Source organism: Tupaia chinensis, unplaced genomic scaffold (genome assembly GCF_000334495.1).
Source record: "Tupaia chinensis unplaced genomic scaffold, TupChi_1.0 Scaffold000147_1, whole genome shotgun sequence".
Taxonomy (NCBI): Eukaryota; Metazoa; Chordata; class Mammalia; order Scandentia; family Tupaiidae; genus Tupaia; species Tupaia belangeri.
In genome coordinates, this window is record NW_006159617.1 from 9,022,191 (window position 1) to 9,040,091 (window position 17,901).

The window sequence follows — 17,901 nt, forward strand, 5'->3', positions numbered from 1 at the left end:
CCAAGTAGGTAATGAAGAAGTGAAAGTGTCTAGAAACAGTGGTCTAAAGTCCAAATGTCTTCTCTATCAACCCTACCTTGCTAACAAATGGTTCGTTTTTGGATAAAACCTTGGCAGCCATTATATTCAGCCTGTATGCTAGTGGTAAGCTGGGCATAGATATTCTTTAACAAAATGTTTACTGGGATTCATCATAACCTGGCCACCACTCTGGTTTTGACCACATTGATTATGGGACCACTGTGGCACCACGTATGAACCGTATCACAGAATTGGAGAAAAGAGATAACCAACATGTATGGTCAAAAAACGGGTCTTTCAAGATGAGTAACTTTCCCACATATGCATGGGCAAAAGCCTGACAAATGTGTGCTTTATTCCTATGTTTGAACTATGTGGCTCCTTTGTCCTATGCAGCTGGCTATATCTGCATGACACATACTCTTATAACTACAGAATGTCCAGGGCCATTTATTCAATCATCAGCAGAAGGCTACAATTGGATGTTGGTCCTAAAGTTTCCCACAAGCCTGGTTCTGCTGCAGAAGGACTAGACAAACATTGAGAAGAAAGACGTTTTCTGATGGCTGAAGATGTGTCCATGGATGGGTGGAAAGCTGGATAGTCTGAACACACAGATCTTTTGCTACTGAGCCAAGGACTCCATGAGGTTGTCTCATGGGCAAGCAGAGTAGCACAATCTCCCACACAGGCCGCACGTGGATTCTCCCGCATTTGGTGTTACAAACACGTGTCCTACATTACCATGAAGAGGGAAACGGGCCATGTGCTGCTACAGAGTCTGAGATTACCTGAAAAGACCCTTGTGAACACTGTAATGTCCATGTTTTACGTATCAAGAGAGTTTTCTTTTTCCTTGGCTCTTGGGCTCACACAGGGCAGAATACCATCATTCATTTTCTTTGGTTGTAACCAGATTAGCTGGCATAGGCCAAACTCAACATCCTGCCTAAACTGAAAATTAAATTTAGAGAAAACTTAAAAAACAAAAAAGAAACTAAGGAACTCTGTCTTTTCTTGTGCAATCGAACCTACTCCAGGTGAACAACACTGCCTTGTTCATGGACAAAGAAAGTTTGGGAAGCTGGCTTGAGGAGTGGATTGTGTGCTCTGGAACATCAATCAGCAGCTGTCAAGTCTGTACTGTAGTTATTTCTAAATACGTACTCTTTCTTTCTTTCTTTCTTTCTTTCTTTCTTTCTTTCTTTCTTTCTTTCTTTCTTTCTTTCTTTCTTTCTTTTTGGGAAAGGTTTTTGCTATAGGGCGCGTCCGCTCACCAGACAAACAGAGAGAGACAGAGAAAGAAAGCGAGAAATCACCCCCCTGGGGGGATGGCCACACCGCAATCCCTTCTCCTCCATTCTCCTCTTGGGATCTTGGGCATGCACGCACACGCGCCTGGTCTGAGTTTAAGCCACCGGGTCCGGGACTTGAACCGCGGTCGACTACGTGGGAGTCCAGTGACATAGCCATTACGCTAACTGCTGCCAGCCCCCACCCTGTACTCTTTATTTCTTATCCTTAAATGATTAACTCTCAAACAGCAGTCTTAACAACTAGAATATATGCAGTCAACTGGAAGCACCCATGAAAAGAATAACATGAAAAAAAAAGATGATGCTGACATATGAGTGTGAAAGACTCTTTGGTTAAAATAAATGACATTTTTTTTCTTCTTTACAGTAAGATGAGTTATAGAAAGGAAGTTCCCACCTGGAGTCTTGAAGTTTCTCAGTTGGGAGGGAGTATCATAAACTTCCAGGACCCAGTCACCAGCAGCTCGTTCTCCCCAGCAGTGAATGGTCATAAACTCCCAGTTTTTAAATCCTTCCATAGAATGATCAAATAGCCTGAAAGAGAATGATCAACATTATTCTGTATGCCACTTAAAAATCCTGTAAGGGTCCAGTCATGAACATGATCAATAATCTTTTTGTATCTGTCATCAGGTTCAGCTGAACATTGAGCATGCCTTCATCTGGACATCATCATCTAGTAGATCCATACATGTATCATTGTTCTACCATAGGGAAGCAGGCCTAGGGCTGGCCATGCAATGCAAAAATGTAAGGGCTAGCCATTTGGGGATCAGGGACACAAGGATAAAGTCTCAACCTAGAAGGCTGCTCGTACAAAGTGTTGAAGATATGGGGCAACTGACTCTTACAGTACTGATGGGAATGAAAAATGGCACAGGGCTCTGGAAAATAGTTTGAAAATTATAAAGTTACTCACCATAAAACTCAACAATCTCTCTCCTCGATATTTACCTAAGAGAAATGAAGACATGTGCCCACACCAAAAAACTCCAGGTGAATGTTCATAATTGGCAAAAATGATAAATAACTCAAATGTCCATCAGCTAGTGAATGGGAAAGCAAATTATGGTATATCCCTACAACCAAAATGCTATTCGGTAGTAAAAACGAACAAACTACGAATATGTACAACAACATGGATGGATTTCAAAAACATTATGCTAAGAGAAAGAAGCCAGACACAAAAGACCACATACTATATGATTCAATTCACGTCAAAAGTAGAAAAGGTGAAAGAAACAGATCAGTGGTTGCTGGGGGCTTGAGGAGGGCACAGGGGATGAGGTATGGGAGAACTTTTAGGGGTGACAGACTATTTAATATCTTGAAGGTAATAATGTACAGCTTATATAATGGTACAAATTTGTCAAAACTCATTGAGTTATTCATATAATTGTAAATTATATTGTATGTAAATTATGCCTCAGTAAAGACTCAGCCCACTATCTTATCCCATTCAAGGACTCGGAGTAAGAATTACAGCCTAGATCCTGCTAGTCCATTTCCTTAAATGATTTTCTCAGTTCCTAATTCTCTATATAAAATCTCTTTCTGCTTGAGATAGCTAGAATTACTCTATTTCCTGTGATGGACTCTTGAGAGATGCAAAATATGAAGGAAAATATAATAAACTGAATCCTTATGAAGAATAAAGAGATGTTAATAAATAATATATAAAATAAGCACATTAAGAAATATTCAGGGCTGACCAAGTAGTACAGTAGTTAAAGCACTGTGGGCTGAGGGCTAGATCCTACGTGGTCAATTGTGGTTTGAATCCCAGACCCAACAGCTTGAAAAACACAACGGGAGGGAACCAGCAGTTAGCGTAATGGCTATGTCGCTGGACTCCCACGTAGTCGGACCGCGGTTCACATCCTGGACTCGGTGGCTTAAAACTCACGCCGGGCGCGTGTGCGTGTGTGCCCAAGATCCCGAGAGGAGAATGGAGGAGAAGGGATTGTGGCGTGACCATCCCCCCTGGGGGGTGATTTCTCGCTTTCTGTCTCTATGTCTCTCTCTGTCTGTCTGGCGAGCGCACGCGCCCTACAGTGAAAATCTCTCCAAAAAAAAAAAAAAAAAAAAACACAACGGGCATGTATTTATGCATGCCTAAATGGGATGGGATGGAGAAATGGAGAAAAGAATTGCAGTGTGACAACACCCTACTGGGGGATGCTTTCTCTCTTCCTCCCTATCTCCTCTCTCTGTGGTAAGCACATGTGCCCTCTAGTAAAAAAAAAAAAAAAAGAAAGAAAAAAAAAGAGTATATCATTTAAATAGGGCATATACCATAGATTTGACTATTAGAAGAAATGTCCAAAAAATGGTAAAAAAAAACTTTTTTAAAAGATAGAATCTACATTGTGGAAAGTAAAAGATGGAACAAGAGACAGATTTTTTTTAGTGCTTTTTTTTAAAAAAAAATTATGGAGGCCAGCAGGTGGCATGGTGGTTAAGGGTGCTAGACTCCCACATGGCTGACCATGGTTTGAGTCCTGGACCTGGTGGCTTACTTTCTCATATTCCCTCTCTCTCTCTCTTGCTCTTTCCTCTCTGACCAAATTAAAATAAGTAAATAAATAAATAAAATTAAATAAAGTAATTCTTAAAAAATTATGTGCATCTATTATTTTATTGGGAAAAAAAAAGAAATTAAGAGTCAGTGAGGCAAATGGAAAGGGGACAAATCTCTAGCATTGTCTTAGGAGCAACCATGCCCAGTTACTGGGATATATCTGTCTTTCGGTAGAGACAAATGCAAAGGTCATGTCAACTGGATTTTTTTTTTTTTTTTTGAGAGTTTATTTTGCTATAGGGTGTGTGCGCTTGCCAGAAAGACAGAGACAGAGAGAAAGAAAGCGAGAAATCACCCCTCAGGAGGGATGGCCATACCACAATCCCTTCTCCTCCATTCTCCTCTCGGGATCTTGGGCACGCATGCACACGCGCTTGGCGTGAGTTTAAGCCACTGGGTCTGGGACTCGAACTGTGGTCGACTACATGGGAGTTCAGAGACACAGTCATTACGCTAACTGCTGGTCCCAAGGTAGCTGGATGTTGATGGCTGCTCAGAACACACAGTCAACTCTACTTGTTTTAATTTCATGTTCACCAAGTACACCAGTGGTTATAATTTGACCTTCTATGTGAGTCTTCCCATTGGAAGAAATTGTGCCCTTTAAATACAAAAATAGCTAGTTGAATCTCCTCATAACTTAATAACCTAGAACTGATTTTTTAAAAAAGTATTTTATTACTATGTTGAGTCTGCCTCTGAAATGCCCGCTGGAATTCTATAGCTGAAGGTTTTGGTGGCACAATTTTGGACTAAATTAGTTAGGTAAATGGTAATTCAGTAGTATTCCATATAGCAAAGCAATAAAAAGGAAAATCACATGTCACATGTTCTGAGCTCTTGCAAGAAAAAAAGAATGAAGATTATTCAGCAGTAATATTAAAATATCCCATGGTCAAGAAATTCAGGACAGGCTGAATTAAATAAAGCTAAACAGGTCTTTTTAACTAGAGGGCATCTCAGATCTTTGGAACATGCAAATGTGTTTTGCTCATCTCCATAATGGAGTTGGTTGTAGGCAGAGATTTTCAAATCTGGACATAAAACTCATTCTTTCTCTCTTTTTCAGAACATCTGTATTTGAGGGGTCTTCACATGAGAAATGTGTAATACAAAAATAATAAAAACCTATGTAACATTTAAAATTTTTTTTGCACTAAAACAAACGCATATTTTAATTCCATTTTTCCCACCAACTTTTTAAAGTCCCCTTGCATTATATATAAAGGTTATCTCTTTGAACAAAGGAGTGAGGCACTTCAACAAGGACTACATTGGATCTGGGCAGCTTTCTCTCATAATGACAGGGATGAAAATGGTGGCTCTTTTCTTGAATATTCTTCCAGTGTAACTCATCCTCAGATCCTCAACAGAGTATAGATGGTCCATCTTTTATTATTTTATTTTTTGAGAGGTTTTTGCTATAGGGCGAGTGTGCTTGCCAGAAGACAGAGACAGAGAGACAGGAAGCGAGAAATCACCTTCCCAGGGTGGATGGCCACATCGCAGTCCCTCTCCTCGGGATCCTAGGCATGCACGCACACGCGCCTGGCATGAGTTTAAGCCACCGGGTCCAGGAGTCGAATTGCGGTTGGCTACATGGGAGTCCAGCAACACAGCCACTACGCCAACTGCTGGTCCCTGGATGGTACATTTTACAGAGACATCTAATCCACTGCACAACCACACTAAAGGTCATTTCACAAGTTTATGGCTGAAAGCTGGACTTGGCCAAGAAGAAATGACTGGGTTATTATATCATTTTTATATATATACATATGTATATGTATATATATATAAATTCATTATATATAATCAATTATATATAATTATATATATACATACATAAAATTGATAACTAAATATCAATTGTATATAATCCATTTAAGGATATGATTTATATCCACATGGTCCTTCACTCAAAACCCAGAACATATGTATGCTGGGTGAAAGGGCAACACAGAGCTAGGGAAGAGGAGCTTATTCAAACTGCCCTTCCTGTCACAGACATGTTATTAAAGAGACTATGCTGACATAGAAATGGCTGGAGGTAGAAAACCAGTTTAGAACCACTTCCTGCAGGTCCATGGTTCTAACTCAAGCTCCAATTGTTTGAGCCCATTGTGCCATTTGGGAGCTCTGAAGCAACAACTTGTCACGTAATACCTCTCCGGGAGTGCCAAACTTAAAAGCAGTTCCCAAACAGTTTAGACAGAACATTTGGCTCATTGCCTCACATCCAAAAACTACAAAGGAGACTTGGGACTGCCATCACATGAGGGGCAGTCTTGTTTCCACAACCTCGGCCAACTTTTAATTACTCGTGGGTCAATTATTTGACTGTTGGATTAGCAGACCCTATGTTTCTTTCCTTTCACCCTTTCCTGTCCACCTTTGAAAATCGTTCCATTGCTACCAATCACTTTCAAACCACATTTGGAACAAAAAATTAAATACAAGCTGGGTGCCAAGAAGAAATACCCGTAAATCAGAATTCAAATAAGAGTTTCAAAGCCCAAATATAAATGGGCTTTGTCTGTGTGGCTAAGAGGTTTCCCACTCCCCAGCCTCTTCGCTTTACACAGAGTTGGATGTTCATTAATTTCATGTGAATATAAAAGTTGAAAAGAGGGATGAAAATGCAGCCAAACTCGATCATTACGTTTGCTGAATACGTTGATGGGGAAAGAAACAGACGTGGATTGTTGTGTCAGCTAACTAGGTATTTTTACTTCCAGGCTCAGCCTGTCTTTCAGGAGCACAGATAGTTTAAATGAGGCTGTGATTTTATATTTTAATTCTGATTCAATACTTTGACTATTTCCCAGTTTTATTGTAAAATTTTTAAATTTTTTAAAGGTTTTTTTTTTATTTATTTTTTATCTTTTTCACATTAGAGAGCATGTAAGTGTGTGTGTCAGGGACAGAGGGAGAGAAAAGCTTGCTTTGCAGGTTCTTGTCATGCTGCAATACCCTTAATCCAACCCTCCAGGATCTTGGGTGCGTGTACACAGACACCTGCCATGTTTTCAAGCTGACACGGGGATCTGCACCTGCAGTTACCTGCTTCCAGCACTGCAGTCCAGTTTGCTACCAACTACACGTCTAGGCCGGGCTAGCACCATAATGTTTTAACGAACGGCACCACATGTATATAACAAAAGGTAAAGTAGCTCAAAGATTAACTTCATGCTGCAGAGAACATACTTGCTCGACAGTCACCTGCCACACCGTGGATCCTTGCTAAGGAGGGTCTACTTGTGGGGTCTCTTGTTTATCCACTAAACAGTCTAATGCCCAGTTTGAATGTCTGTGCTGTGCCAACAGTGAAGAAGCCAGGCGCAGCCAACATTATTAGTGTGGGTAGAATGTCAATAAAGCAGCGTGCTGCAAGCCGGACTAGATTAACTCCATGCCTGTATCCACCTCTCCTGTTGCAGTGAAATTCTGTTCTGTCAAAGTTGACTTCATCATCATGTGCTCGATGAAATGATATATGCATGCGGCGGCACAAATTATGCATCCAGTTATTAAAATGGTGCCCCACAGCCCTATCCCTGTGAGCGGTTTTCAAATAAATTACTTTGGATGAAGCCTGGTAGAAAAGACTGCTATTAAGTGTAGTACATCCTTTTGAGGAATTAACTCAGGAAACAGCGCATATAATTACCATAAGCTTTCCCCCCCCCCCCCTTTCACTAAAAGAGTCTAGCCAATGTATCAAAGCCACAGCATTTTTCTATGATGTTATGGCAACTAAATAACAAGACATTTTATAAGTACTGACAGCTATGTGTTATCATATAATTATTTTTAAAATTGTAAATGGATCTTAATTTCAGAATCACCCACCACTACTCAAACAGTATTTATGTTCACTACAGAATTAGACATTAAGCCAATACTATTAGATTTCTCTTTGCTGGTTTCTCTCTTATTTTTTCTTAAATTTTTTTTTTTTTTTGTGTGTGTGTGTACTTCACAATTTAAGGTAAAGCTTCTGAAATGCTCAAAGCACTCACTGGTGCAATTATAACGGAGTTTGGGGGTTTTGTAAGTTTTAAATAATTTGCTTCTGACACAGGCTATTTAAAATATACGATCTGATTTTTCTCTCTCCTGATCTAAATTGCTTCTTTAAGAAAGGTTGAGAGAGAGAAAGGTACTGGTTCCAGAGGTTTTGGAAGACCTAGAACAACGAGCTGTTGTTTCTTTAAACTTTCAACATGCATTCTATTACCAACTCATCCGCCAGCCCTCAAATGCACTTCTTGTGCGTCTATGACATAAGTACTTAATCTTCTTGAAGATTTATTCTACTCTATAGGAGATGGTTTTTGTCTAAGTATCTGTTTTATATTATAAACTCCTTTGGACATTACTTGCTCAGTCTCCGTCAGCACACTGCTCAAAAGTCTTTTGATGACATGAAAGTAACAAGAATGTTATGAAAAAGCTGGATGATCGTTTAAATCGGTGCTATTTAAAGTGTGGTCTGTTTAAAGACAGGCGGCTTTGGTATCTCTTGAAAGCTTATTAGAAATGCAAATCCAGGCAAGCCAGGTGGCGTGGTGGTTAAGGGGGCTGCATCCCACATGGTTCAATGTGCGGTTCGAGTCATGGACCTGGTGACTTAAAAAAAACACATGAAGTGCAAATAGCATAATGGTTACGTCTCTGTCTCTGGACTTCCATGTAGTCAACCATGGTTCAAGTCCTGGACCTGGTGACTTAAAACTCACATTGTATGCGTGTATGTGTCCAAAATCCTGAGAGGAGAATGAAGGGATTGTGGCATGGCCATCCCCCCGGGGAATGATTTTTCGCTTTCTGGCCCTCTGTCTCTCTCTGTATCTCTGGCGAGTGCATGTGCCCTATGGCAAAAGTATTTCTCTCTCTCTAAAAAAAAAAAGGCACACTAAATATATGTACACGTGTGCCCAAAATTCTGAGAGGAAATGGGACTGCAGTGTGGTCCTCCTCCCTGCGGGATGCTTTCTTAATTTCAGTCTCTGTCTAGCTCCAGCAGTGCATATGCCCTCTAGCAAACTAAAAAAAAAAAAGAAAAATTCAAATCCTTGGACCTCACCACAATCCTATAGAATCAGGATATTTGGGAGACAGGCCCAGCCATCTGTGTTTGATAGTCATTTACCAGGTGCATTTGAGAAACACAGTGTAAATAAGGTGACCATTTATGCTAGGAGCTGTGCTAGTACTTTCTGAATGTAATTTTATTTAATATTGTACCAACTGTGTGAGGCACAGACTATTATGTATACTTTATAAATAAATAAATTCGCTCTTCCAAGTTCAAACACAGAAACTGGCAAAGTCAAGACAAACCTAGCTCTAACTTCGAAGTCCGTACCTTCTTTTGAATGAAGGAAGAAGATGGTTCTCATGGCAGAGCCCTACCTGAATGTAAAACTTTAACTGCAAAAAAATAATTTTTACTGTAAGTCACAGATGCATCTATATACCATGACACTTGACAAATGTCAACAGTTATGCTGTTGAACATTTGGGCAGGGCAGTGACAAAAGTGATTAAAGTGTAAGCAGTACATTTGAAATACTATAGAGGGTTAATGACAGAACCCTGTAGGTTTTGCAGGCTAGCAAGTAAGTATACCTCCTCTCTACTTAAGACCATAATTAGAAGCAGAGATAGTCATCTGTAATCAAATTTGGAAAGGGACCAACATTTCAGTTTTCAGTTAGAGGCCAAAATATGGGACAAAGAGCTAATATATGTAACTAAATCAAATTCTATGAGTTGGGGATAGCAAATGCACTTGGAACAAGAATCTGATGGGGCAGCTTTGGTTGGAAACATTTTTACACAGGCAAAATTTGAATGTGTCATAGTATGAGGAGTCTTCCAAATGTTCATAGAAAAATGAATCGAAAGTATAAGTTTATTTTGGTGCAAAGAAATGCTGAAATCTGCGCATAGTTTTTCAAAATATGTGTACATTTTCCATGAACTTTCTGAAGACTCCGGTATAAAGGCTTCCATTGAATGTTGCCCTTGTTGAAAAACATTTTCAAAGGATTCAAGCTCACCTAGCTACTCCCCACTTGCCAGACAGCCACATTCTCCATGGAAGTAAGCCATTTGCTCTGAATATTCAGTTAGGCTTTTTGTTAAGCAGGGTATTCAGGCCAAGAGGAGGGCTGAGAGGGTGGGAGGGCAAGGAAGGACAAAGGAAGAGAGGAACTCCCTGTCTGTCCATTCCAGCCCTGCTCTGGTGACCCAGGCTCCCACCCACTAAATTACCCACAGGGCTTGCCAGGGGAGCTTGTGAGCTGGCCTAATGGGGCGCTGAGCTCAAGCTGAACCAGAGATCTGAATGCTGCCGAGCACCTTCCAACGCTCAGCACCTGCAGGTGCTGGGCGCACTATCCTTCCCCCAGCAGCTGGTCTCCACAGGAGCTCGGGCAAGAGTCCATCAGGCGGCACAGGGAACCACTGATGGGTTCCAGGCAGCCCACACAGGCTTAATCGAAATGTTCAGCACTTTACAGAAAATAGCCTCTCAAGGAATTGCTGTGGTATGGGGAATAAATAATTCAAAAGAAATGGCTCATCAGAACATCTGGGAAAATAAGGACACCTAGAAAGTCAGCCACGAACAGAGATCCTATTTGCAGGTCCCCAAGCTAGGATGCTTGCTCTGTCCACGATGAAAGAACAATTACAGATAAGAAGGCGCTAGTGGTCACTGTTAACACTGATCTCTATAGCTGATCTCTTGGTCTGTGCCTCTAGCTTTTGCATCACAAAAGGAAGATAATGACCAGAGAGCCTCCAGACTCTGGGTCTCAGTTGGTTCTCAGACCCTTCCTGAGAGCTGGCCAATGCCTGTCTGCCATAGGTAAGCCATGGAGCAGAGGGACTACTTTGAAAGCCTTGGGGTCATTTCCTGAATTAGCTGCAGGAGAGGGGGCTACAGTGTGGTCATCCTCCCTGGAAGGGGGATGGAGGGGAGTGCTTTGTTACTTTCTCTAATAAGGCTAATAAGCCTGCAGAATTGGGAATTCTAAGTCTGGGTGAAAAAAGTTGCACCTCCCAGAGAAACAGGACAGATAAACTGGGGACAACTCTGCCACCAGCAGTCTGCACCTTCATTTCAAACTTTGCAAAGCTGCTATTTTTTAACTGTGCTCTTTGCTTTCCCTGGTCCTCCTTAGAAATCTGGGCTTCTTTGAAAGCAAGATAAGTGTCCAGTAGGGGAACTATTTATTGCTCTTGTGAATGTGGCTAATCACTAACACAAATTCCTTCTAAAACCTGACCTCTTCACCTTTGCCTTCGGGAACAGTACGGTCTTGCATACTAACATGAAGGATGCCAGGGGCAAGGCTGGCCTCTCTTTCACCCCTTGGCTACCTCCTCTATGCTTCCTGCTCAGCTTTCCATCCTGGGAACGTGCTTTAAAACAGGGCCAAGGTGAGAGGACATGAGGACGCCTTTCCACTGGGTCAGAAATGGAGAGGTTTTGAGTGGAGATTTCCGCTAATAAAATGAAACCTTCAGAATATGCCAGAAGGAAAGAATGCCAAAAGAAACCGTCTCACTTCAGCTGCCTCCGTAGGAGGGACACTACTCATGTGAAGCACAAAAACGGGGGCCAGGCCCGGGAAGGTGGCCCTTTGTGGTTCTGAGACCAAGTGCAGCTGTTTCACATTTTGAAGGGTCAGCTGTTCAGGGCGGCATTTTGGGGGAGCTGCAGGCAAACGAACTCATAACATGCTTATGTCTATCGCCTCCAGCCCCTCCAATCTCTAATTCTTTTACCTTTTTTTGGTGGGTATTATTTTCGGGACTGAGATGGAGGATATATTGCACTTGAAAATACTCCACGAAGACACTCTGGATGCAAACCGTATTCCCAGGTGGTTTTGAGGAGAGAGACAGAGGGAAACCTTGGGAACATCAGTCAATGAGCGTCTGAAACGCCTGTTTCTTTTCTCTGACAACAAGGCGCGCAGCGCTCACGTTCGGCACGTCGCAAAGAGCAAGCAGATGTCAGCTGTTGAGGAATGCGGGCGAGCCCGAAGCCATGACACTGCAATCCACCAGATGCCTGTAATGGAATCCATGGCTCCTCTGCGCACGAGTTTCCGCACTCACGTCATTACAGGGGAAGCCAACAACCAGACGACCACGGAGGCTGTTTTGTAAGCAAACAGCAACTGTGGAGGGGCTATTTCTCTACAATGGAGGGGCCTCAGAGGATAAGGCCCACTTATACATGAAGCAAACCTTTGCCCTTTATATGTAGTGTTTCACCAGGACATTCTTTCAATTTAAATCCAGAGGAATAATGGTTTAAAAAAAAAAAGAGGGAAAAAACAGAAAGAATTGCCTTCTCTGGCTTCAGTAACAACAGCTGGTAAGCCCTCCATTAATCACATAATTACTCATCCAAAGGCCTTGCCTGCTGGAAAGAAGCCTCAGGCAGGTAGCAGCAATTACCTGGCAGGCAAGAGGCTGAGATCTCTTTGTCTGGCAGGAGGAGGGCATGGAGAAGCGCTCAGAGACCCGATGCCAAGGGTTCCCGGCACCTGCACACTCTAACTCTGGCAAAGCTGCACTTTGTGTTTCGAGCACTGGGCCCAGTTTTCCCTGTACCCTAGCAAAGATGGTAGGTTTGAAAGACCATGAGAACTCTAAGCAGAAAAATAAAGTGCATTTGAAGATTGGAGATTCTGTATTCGTAAGCCCTTCCACCTAGAATTGTTACTGTTGTCTTTTCTCACTGTCCTACAGCAGATAAAGTTGGAAGTTTTATTTTTATTTATTTATTTATTTTAAAGGAACTGGCAACTGGGAAGTTGAGCCTCACAACTCCTTGTCAGACTGCCATGGTCACTCGGCACCCAGATAGAAGGCTACATGACTCCATAAAAGGCTGAGTTTTATTTATTTTTTTCTTTTCTTTTCTTTTTTTTTTTTTCTATAGGGTGCATATGCCCACTGAGAAACTGAGGGACAATGAGAGGGACAATAAGAAATTCCCTCCTCGTCTTCTCCCCAGGGGAAATGGTCATGCTGCAAAACCTTCTCTGTTCTGGGATTTTCAAGCCATCCAGTTTATTTTCAAGTCACCAGGTCTGGGATTGGAACCACGGTCTGCCATGTGGGAGTCCAACACCTTAACTACCATGACATCTGCTGGCCCCAAAAGGTTGATTTTTGAGGCTGGCCCCTAGTGCAGCAGTTACGTGCTGTATAGAGGAAGCTGGATTTCACATGGTTCAAGTCCTGGCCTTGTCATCTTTATGCTGGGTGTGTGTGCAGGGATGGAAAATTGAAGGGAAAAATGACTGCAACATCAGGCCCTTTAAGGGACGCTTTCTCTCTGTAGTGCATACTCTTTTGTGTGTGCATGGATGCACTGTGTGGCATTGAAAAAAAATGTTTGACTTCTAGTTGGACTATACATGCCACTGATGATAAGCTTTGTTCCCATTAAATGTTCCTCTTCCTCCAAGAGAACATTTAATGGGAAGCTTTTAGACTTTTGGCTGTGGTTTATATTTTAGAGCCATAATGGGAATGAGGTCTGTTAAGAGATCTGACTTCTTCCCTCCTTGGTCCCACTTGTTGACAATTCCCTCCCATGCTCTCAGCTACTCAAAAAGCCAATGGAGCAAAAGGAAACTTGTACTAGAACATTCTGGCCTTTTATTTTAGCAGGATCCTGGCCTGTGCACAATATGGTTACTTATGTGTTGGTGAAATGTTTGGGAGGGAGCAGGGATAAGGAGACAGGCTGAGAGAAACTAGGTGCCTTGCAGAGCAATAAAGACTAAATGCTGACTTTAAAAATCAAGGACCACGGGGTGGGGGGTGGACCAGCAGTTAGCATAATGGCTATGTCGCTGGACTCCCACGTAGTCAACTGGGGTTCGCGTCCTAGACCCGGTGGCTTAAAACTCACACCGGGCGTGTGTGCGTGCGTGCCCAAGATCCCGAGAGGAATATAAGGTCCACAGTCAGCAGGTAGCATGGAGGTGACGGTGCTGGATCCCACAGGGCCAACTGTGTGGTTTGAGTCCCGGACCTGGTGGCTTGAAAAATCACACTGAGTGTATGTGTCCAAAATCCTGAGAAGAAAATGGAGGAGAAGGAATTGTGGTGTGGACATCCTCCCTGTGGGTGATTTCTCACTTTTCTGTCTCTCACTCTCTGTCTGTCTCTGGCGAGTGCACATGCCCTATAACAAAAACTAAAACAAAACAAAACAAAAAAGCAGGGTCCAAATGTGGTCTACTGTCTGTAGGTATAGCTTTTAGCTTTTTTTTTTTTTTTTTTTCCTTTTTAATTGCCAGAGGGCACATGCACTTGTAAGAGGGAGAGAGAAAGAGAGCAAGCGAGAGTGAGAGTAACAGTGAGACAGAAAGAGGGAGTGATCCCTGCCATGGGGTGTTGTAATACCACAATCCCTCCTCCTCCTCCATTTCTCTGTCCTGTTGAGATATGGGGCATACATGCACATATTCCCAATGTGATTTTCAAGTCACTGAGGTGGGATTTGAACCACAACCAGCTATCTGGGATCTGGCTTCCTTGACCACTAGGCACCAAGTCAGCCTCATGGGGTAGTTTAAATAAAACACAGTCATGTCTATTCTTCTATATTGCCTATAAACGCTTCTGTACTCCAACAGCAGAGTTTGGCAGTTGGGAAAGAGATGCTGCTCATGAAGCTCAAAACTCTTATTTTCTAGCTCTTTACTAGAAAAAATTTCCAGCACCTGCTTTAAAAAAAAAATTAGAGGACCAAACAATGCCACAGTAATCAAATGCAATGCTCTTCAAGGTTGATTCACATAGGATGGTCCTGGGTTTGCATCTTGAGACCTCCCAGAGTGCACTGGGCATGTGCTTGCCCACACTCCATGGCTGAAGCTGGGGTAGATCATGTCAAGACCCTGTTGGAGGTACTCTCTCTCTGTCTCTAGTTGTTTCTCACACACACACCTATGGAGGGGGGAAAGAAATGCACTAAAACAAATAGAATTTCCTTTAATTTGGAAAGTAAGTGCTTAGGGGCCAGCAGGTGGCATGATGGTTAAGGTGCTAGATTCTCACATGGTCAACCATGGTTCAAGTCCTGGATTTGGCAGCTTGCTTTCTCACTTTCTCTCGCTGGTGAGTGCATGTGCCCTGCAGCAAGTTGAAATATGATAATAATAACTATAAATCAAATGAAATAAATAACTTAAAAAGTAAGTGCTTGAAAAGAGAATTCTATTAGTCTATTACAAATGTCAGCAGACATTTAATGTGGGGGTACAGAAGGGTGGAATCATAGAGGTCATAGGAATTAGAGCTCTGTAACTCTTTTTTAGGATAAAGAACAAATGGTCTTTAATTTTTCTGAAGCATCCTTTTAAAAAACACGTTTTTCCTTTTTCCTCTAAAAGTTTTTGATATAGGGTGCATATGCTTGCCAAAGACAGAAAGAGAGAGTGAGAGTGAGAAATCACCCCCTCAGGGGGGATGGAAACACTGCATTTCCTTCTTCTCCAGTCTCCTCTCAGGATCTTGGGCATGCATGCACATGTGTCCAGCCTGATCCTCAAGCTGCCGGTTCTGGGACTTGAACTGTGTAGTTGGCCACGTGGGGTCCAGCATATTCACTTCCATGCCACCCGCTGACTCAGAAATAGCATACTCTTTCATGCCTACAGATTCTAGGCAGTGTCACACTCTCTGCTTATGAGCAATGAGTTATGACACCTAAGTGCCCCTCACTTGTCTCAGGGTAGGAGTAAGGAGCAGTTCCCCCTTCTTACAAGAAAAAGTAGCTGAGTGTTGGTGTGGTCCCTACCCTTATGGGTAGACACCTCACTGTACCTGTTGGCTAAGAGCTGGGATCTGGTTCCTGAGGGTGAGGTCAGGTAGATGGCCAGGTCTCCCCTCCTGGGGTGGGTGATGGTAATGCGCACAACCACGTGCTCCAGGTAGTTGACATGGTGGTTGGGTTTATCAGAGCAGCCTGAAGCTTTGTAGATAGAGCGCACCGCACTATTGGGGCGAATCGTCCTGCAACAGAGAGAGAGGGGTTTGGTGAAGCTAGAAACTTGCAATGAATATGCCAAGTGAGGCAAAGAGCTGATCCCTAGATCCTGAATAACAACAGTGCTATCTCCTAAGTAACTGGATCACATAAGGGATTAGTGCTTAGATAGTAGGGCAAAGTGCAAGTGAGAGGAAAAGGGAAATCAAGGTTCTCTTATCCTCATGCAGGTAGTGGATATCAGACTTGAGTGTGCATTGGAATCACCTTATTCAAACACAGACTTCTGCATCCCAGCTCCAGAACGTTGGACTGAGTAGACCTGAACTGGATTCCAAAAATTTGCATTGTTACCAAGTTCCCAGGTGACGCTGATCTATGCAACACACTTGGAGAACCCCTGTGCTATAGTGGAGACTTGGGAATTAGTTCGGATCCCTGGTCTACCAGTTACTTGCTCCACAGCTGATGGGCATACTCTTCCCTCTTGCTGCAGGTACCTGTCTTCCTCCCTTGCTTCTTTCTATGTCATCGTTCCCTTTAAGTCCTGGGCTATAGCCATCTAGGTATTAGTTCTGGATAATTCAAGTTTTCCAGCTTGGGGTGCTGCACCATCCTGATGCCAGGAGGTATCATCGGACAGGGTAGTGGGTGCAATGTCCTCAAGGAGGGGCATTGTGCGTGTGTGTGCATGTGTGTGTGTGCGTGTGTGTGTGTGTGTGTGTGTGTGTGTGTGCGCGTGATGTCTTATGGTCACTCTTTTTCTTCTTCCTTCAAGGTCAAGACTAAAATTTCACCTTTTGGGGGCCAGCCAATGGCATGGTGGTCAGGGCTGCTGAATCTCATGCGGTCAACTGCATGGTTCACGTGTTGGTCCCAGAGGCTTGAGAAGAATGCTGAGTCTATGTGCACATATGCCCAAAATCCCAAAAGGAGGGAGAGTTGGAAGGAGAAGGGATTGCAGAGCATCCACACCCTGTGAGGGGATACTTTCTCGCTTTCCCTTTCACTCTCTCCCTGGAGAGAACACATGGTCTCTGTCAATTAATATATATATATATGCACCCCCTCATTTCATATCTTCAATAATTTTTTATGTCCAACACTCACTTATTATAATTTGTAATTATCTACTTATTACATTTTTTAGTTTGACTCCTCCCTACTCCACACATACACACATCAGACTTGGGTAGGAAGCATCTCCCCTCTGCCTTTCATTCTTAATACCTAGCTTAGTGTTTATATCCAGTAAATGTAAGAAAAATAGTGACTGAATTAGTGGGTGAGTTTTTGAATGAATAAAAAGAAATTACTTTTTTTTGGTCTCATTTTCTAATCTGTCAAATGGGAACAATATCCAAGTTGCTTTAAAGCATTAGAAGAAAACATACATGAAGTTTCTGGTACTTGACTTGGCCCAGAACAAGTGCACGACAAACAGGTTATCTTTCTGCTGCTTTATTTTACTCTCATACTTTGGCACAAAAGAGGAGAATAAAAAACAAACCCAAACCAAAAATAACTTCAGTGCATTATTTCTGCTTCCTTACACATTTCCTCAAGAATTAGAATGGCTCTAGTTTTGTTACATCAATATTTTTCAGAGAAAGAAGTCTCTGAAAATAAAACCAAGAGAAAAATAGGAATAAAATCACAAAAATGGAATCCTGTTCTTTGGATTTAGCACCTAGGAGAGATTTCACATAATTGTTTGGTAAATGCTATTATTATAGCCTTGGAGTCTCTGCAGTTGCAACTGGGAAATAGGCCCTCAAATCTCTGAGAAAACTGCAATTATATTTACTGCACATTTTTTGCACCTCTCTTTGAAGACTACGTGGCATATAGTTGTTTCAGTTTTTTGATGTACACTGACGTCTAGGGAATACTTGGTCATCAAACAGAAATATTGACAGATTAGGAAGCTTTAGAGAGCCTATATG

At 42.3% G+C, this 17,901-nt stretch overlaps 1 protein-coding gene across 3 annotated transcripts in view; it reads right to left on the reverse strand.

The window, feature by feature from the left end:
• PCSK5 (proprotein convertase subtilisin/kexin type 5) overlaps positions 1 to 17,901 on the reverse strand; it is a 537,419-nt gene that overhangs the window by 205,946 nt on the left and 313,572 nt on the right. For all 3 annotated transcript variants that reach the window (XM_014586632.2, XM_006145503.3, XM_014586633.2), the window contains exons 12-13: positions 15,793 to 15,981; positions 1,735 to 1,871 (exon numbers count right to left, since the gene is read on the reverse strand). In XM_014586632.2, the coding sequence (XP_014442118.1) occupies positions 1,735 to 1,871; positions 15,793 to 15,981 (326 nt within the window). The remainder of the gene's footprint in view (positions 1 to 1,734; positions 1,872 to 15,792; positions 15,982 to 17,901) is intronic.